Genomic DNA, 3,984 nt, shown 5'->3' with positions numbered 1-3,984 from the left:
TAGGTGCAACGGTGAAAAGGTGATGTTGAAAAGAATTTCGGTTTTTGGATTTTTGGTTTTTGTGGTTAGAACTCGTGTTGATAACGTGTTTAAGAATAAGTGAGTTTGAGAGAGATTGATGAGAGAATTGTGTCTTTCATAATTGAGAATAGGAGCCCTATATATAGGGATTACAAAGTACATGTTCTAATGCTACAAGGAAAACTATCCCGAATAGGACTTAGAATTCTAGAACATTCTCTCCTATTACAATCATGGAACTATTCCTAGTTTGATTAGGCACACAAAGCTGATTTCCTTCAACAGGTAGCTAATCTTCACTTAACGTAGAAAAGTTTTCAACTTTCAGAAAACATACAACCCAAGTAAGTCTGTGCTTTCAGTTCTTACATTTTACTCAGAAGTCAGAACCAATATTTAATGTCTCAGTTTGATATTGAATCTTTGTTATATTTCGATCAATTACTTGTGAATGAAACTTATAAAAGATCAGCAGTAAATAGTATTCTCACACAGTTCAAGTAGATATACAGAGTATTAGATGGTTAACAGTTAACACACTGAGTTTTAGAAAAGCGAACCATGGTTTTCCATCAACTGTATTCCACCACTGCTTCGAGGAAATAATAATTTATCGTGCCTCTAACTCTGTTATACTCATGTCATTTACTGAATATGATTCCAATTGGCTTGATGAAGAGTTCTCTGCTTCAAACGGATTCCTTTCAGTGAAGAAACCAGGTTGCTTTGGCACAGGCAATGATCCCTCACCGCCCAACATTAGGACCACAGATGCCATGTTTGGTCTATCTTCTGGTTGTTGTTGCACACACAACAGAGCTATGTGAATGCATCGTGACACTTCTGTTAGAGCATAGGAGCCATCCAACTTCTTATCCATTACTTCCAATGATCTTCCTTCAGTCCATAGAGTCCATACCTGAAATTATAATGAAATTATTTGTGTTGAATTAGCCATTCTGAATCTCTTATGTCTTTTGAAAGAGAACAATATCTGTAAAGCCATCTTCAACTTCACATAATTACAGAATAGTGTTGGTTGTTGAATAAATTAGGACAAGTTATTCTTTCAGCTTACATGTCCTATAAGGTTAAGTTGGTGGTCTGGATGAATGAATCCCCTGTTCTTCTTCCCACTCACTATCTCCAATACCATGACACCGAAGCTATAGACATCAGATTTGATTGAGAAGAGTCCATCAACCACGTACTCAGGAGACATATAACCACTACAAGATGGAATTGCTAAGATATGTATCGACTAACTAATTAAGATAGACTAGAATACAAGTTGAGAGTTACGTACTATGTCCCAACCACGGTCTTAGTATTTTCCGCAGTTTGATCTCCTACGAATGCTCTAGCCGTCCCAAAATCAGATATTTTTGGGTTCATATCCTTATCTAGTAAAACATTACCAGTTTTAAGATCTCTATGGATGATCCTCAGTCTAGAATCTTGATGAAGATAGAGAAGGCCTCGAGCTATTCCACCAATAATGTTGATGCGTTGATCCCAACCAAGCAATCTACTTCTTGTATCACCTACCAAGTTACTTACAGAAGTTAGTCCAATCTACAATAAATTCTAGACAAAATTTTAATATATATGGAGTATGATAAGACTGAGATTTGTATGGGTTAATAGAAGGTCAACCAAATATGAAGTAGTCCAAGCTTCTATTGGGCATGTATTCATAAATTAACATTTTTTCATCTCCTTCAACGCAGCAACCAAGAAGCTTTACAAGATTTCTGTGCTGGAGTTTAGCAATCAACATTACTTCATTCATGAATTCTTTTATTCCTTGTCCAGAACATTTTGAAAGCCTTTTCACTGCTATGTCTTCCCCTTCTTTCAACGTGCCCTAGAACCATCGTTTAAATAAGTTGAAGTATATATATATTTTCAGAGGAAATAAAAGATGCTAATCATAATATATATGTTTTGTTAGTTACTACCTTGTATACTGGTCCGAAGCCACCTTCTCCCAGCTTATAATTGTCTGAGAAGTTATCCGTTGCTTTAGATATGGTGCCCAAATCAAATTTTAGCAACTCTATATCTTCATTACCACCTTCAGTGTTTCCATGGATGTTCTTCATATATACTGAGGCAGTAGAACAGTGAAGAATTAGTACTCAATACCAATAGCTTCATGATTGTTTTCCACTGAAGAAGAAAATAAATTCTCACCTTTCAATATTTTTCAGTTGACAGTACAATATAAATCTAGTTATATCAACAAACACAGAGATCATTTCTACCTGTTAATTTCTTCTTTCGTATGTAGAAAACCAATCCTAGTATAAGCACTCCCATGACTAATAACCCAAAGCTGACTATGATAGCCACCCGCTTCTTCATGCTAGATCTCTTGTTTGTCTTTATGTCACCTGAAAGAGAAGTAGATACGGTGTGAACAAGTTTCATGATTTTGAGCATATATAACTTTAGAGTATAATCAAGTCCAGATTAAATTTCTGTTCTTTTGTATTTTGCTTTGTTTTACACTACATCATCTTTATGTGTAATGATGTGGGAAAAAGTTGAGACAAGATGTAAATGTGGATCTTGGTGTATGCATAGCTCAAAAAACGAACAAAACTTGAGAAGAAAGTTACCTAATTCTGAGGTAGCCATCTTTACAAAGAGGTCTTGCCCACCAGTATCAAATTCGTGTATGTCATTGAGTTCATCAAACCAGAGCAAACAGCCACTTCCTCCTTCCCTTACATCCAAATTTGCATAAGCAGTGCAAGTGCAGTTCTTCAAACAAGTTTTCTTACAGTCCTCAAGGGTCATTGTCAAGTCAAACCAGGACGAAGATGTGTCCGGCAATTTCACCCTTGTGAACTTCTTGAAGCCATCTTGGTAATCATTGCAACTCAATGGAGTTCTACGAAGACACCTGGTGGACGTTGAAGAATTTGGTCCGAAACCTTGTAAGCATGCACATAATCGAGGAGAATCAACACTGCAGCGAGAAAATGCACCGCACACATTATAAGCGTCACACTGATCTGCCGGAGCTGAGTAAATGACGCGATTGATATTTGTTGTGCCACTCCACATGAAGCGTTGCAAATCGCCTGACCTGTTGAGCACTAATCTTGATTCAACTGAAGTGCTCAGGAGCTCATATTTGTAGTATACTTCATTCTCATTTGACACAAAGTCAAGTTTGAACAACTGGTTCTGAGATCTAAGTTGAGGAGTTCCTGTGAAGCCAAGGCCATTCCATGACCCCAACCTGTAACGTGCTATGGAACCATTCCTAAGAACTAGTTGGGGATACCCACTACGATCTAAAGAGAATGAAAATTGTCCTGGAGCAGGATCTTCTGGTTCTTTCCAAGATGACAGAAACCTGTTTAGGCCGGTTTTTAAGTCCCATCCGATCTTCATTCCTGGTAGTAAGGTGTCACTTGGATAGTCAAAGCTCTGCCACAGAACTTTTGAGTCCTCCTCTGATCCATCTTTCACCACGAAATTGCCCGACTCCAAGAGTTGAGCAACTGGGTTACTTATGTTGCTTGAAGTCTCGTTGGATGATGACCAGATAATACTATTTTTGCCATTGAACAGAACGAGAACTCCTTGGCTAGTGAGATTCAAAGCTCCCGAGTGATCAGTAAGGGGAGTTTCTTTGTTGCACACCCATACAACTTTCTGAGGAGATATGTTATTGTACCATATTCCCACGTATCGACTCTTCGAATTACCTGGGCTAAAGAATCCCAATTCGTAGCTTCCTCCAGCTGAAACTAGGGTACTCCCTCCATCTTTGATTGATACTCTTGGATTAATGGTAATGATGTCTTGTATACTGGTAGTGTAGGTACTTAGAAGGGAGAAGATAATTGATGAGAAAACCAAAAGCATTGGAAAGATTTCCATTAGAAATTAAATTTTGGAAAACATGAAAAGATTTAGGAATTTCTACTTTGGAGCTTCGTGTTG

The 3,984-nt window shown here is 37.7% G+C and overlaps 1 protein-coding gene across 2 annotated transcripts; it reads right to left on the bottom strand.

The window, feature by feature from the left end:
* Positions 1 to 423: 423 nt before the first annotated feature.
* Positions 424 to 3,984, bottom strand: LOC112163864 (G-type lectin S-receptor-like serine/threonine-protein kinase At4g27290). 2 transcript variants are annotated; one of them, XM_024300128.2, is made up of 7 exons: positions 2,646 to 3,984; positions 2,289 to 2,417; positions 1,983 to 2,137; positions 1,678 to 1,888; positions 1,328 to 1,565; positions 1,100 to 1,250; positions 424 to 940 (listed from the first exon to the last, which is right to left on the bottom strand). In XM_024300128.2, the coding sequence occupies exons 1-7, from the start codon at positions 3,919 to 3,921 to the stop codon at positions 632 to 634; spliced, it is 2,469 nt and encodes an 822-aa protein (XP_024155896.1). In that variant the 5' UTR covers positions 3,922 to 3,984; the 3' UTR covers positions 424 to 631. The 2 variants fall into 2 exon arrangements, with proteins under 2 accessions (XP_024155896.1, XP_024155897.1); XM_024300129.2 differs by having other exon boundaries at positions 1,983 to 2,131; positions 2,646 to 3,982.

Source organism: Rosa chinensis, chromosome 5 (assembly GCF_002994745.2).
Source record: "Rosa chinensis cultivar Old Blush chromosome 5, RchiOBHm-V2, whole genome shotgun sequence".
In the NCBI taxonomy this organism is placed as follows: domain Eukaryota; kingdom Viridiplantae; phylum Streptophyta; class Magnoliopsida; order Rosales; family Rosaceae; genus Rosa; species Rosa chinensis.
This window is presented reverse-complemented; position numbering and strand designations above follow the sequence as displayed.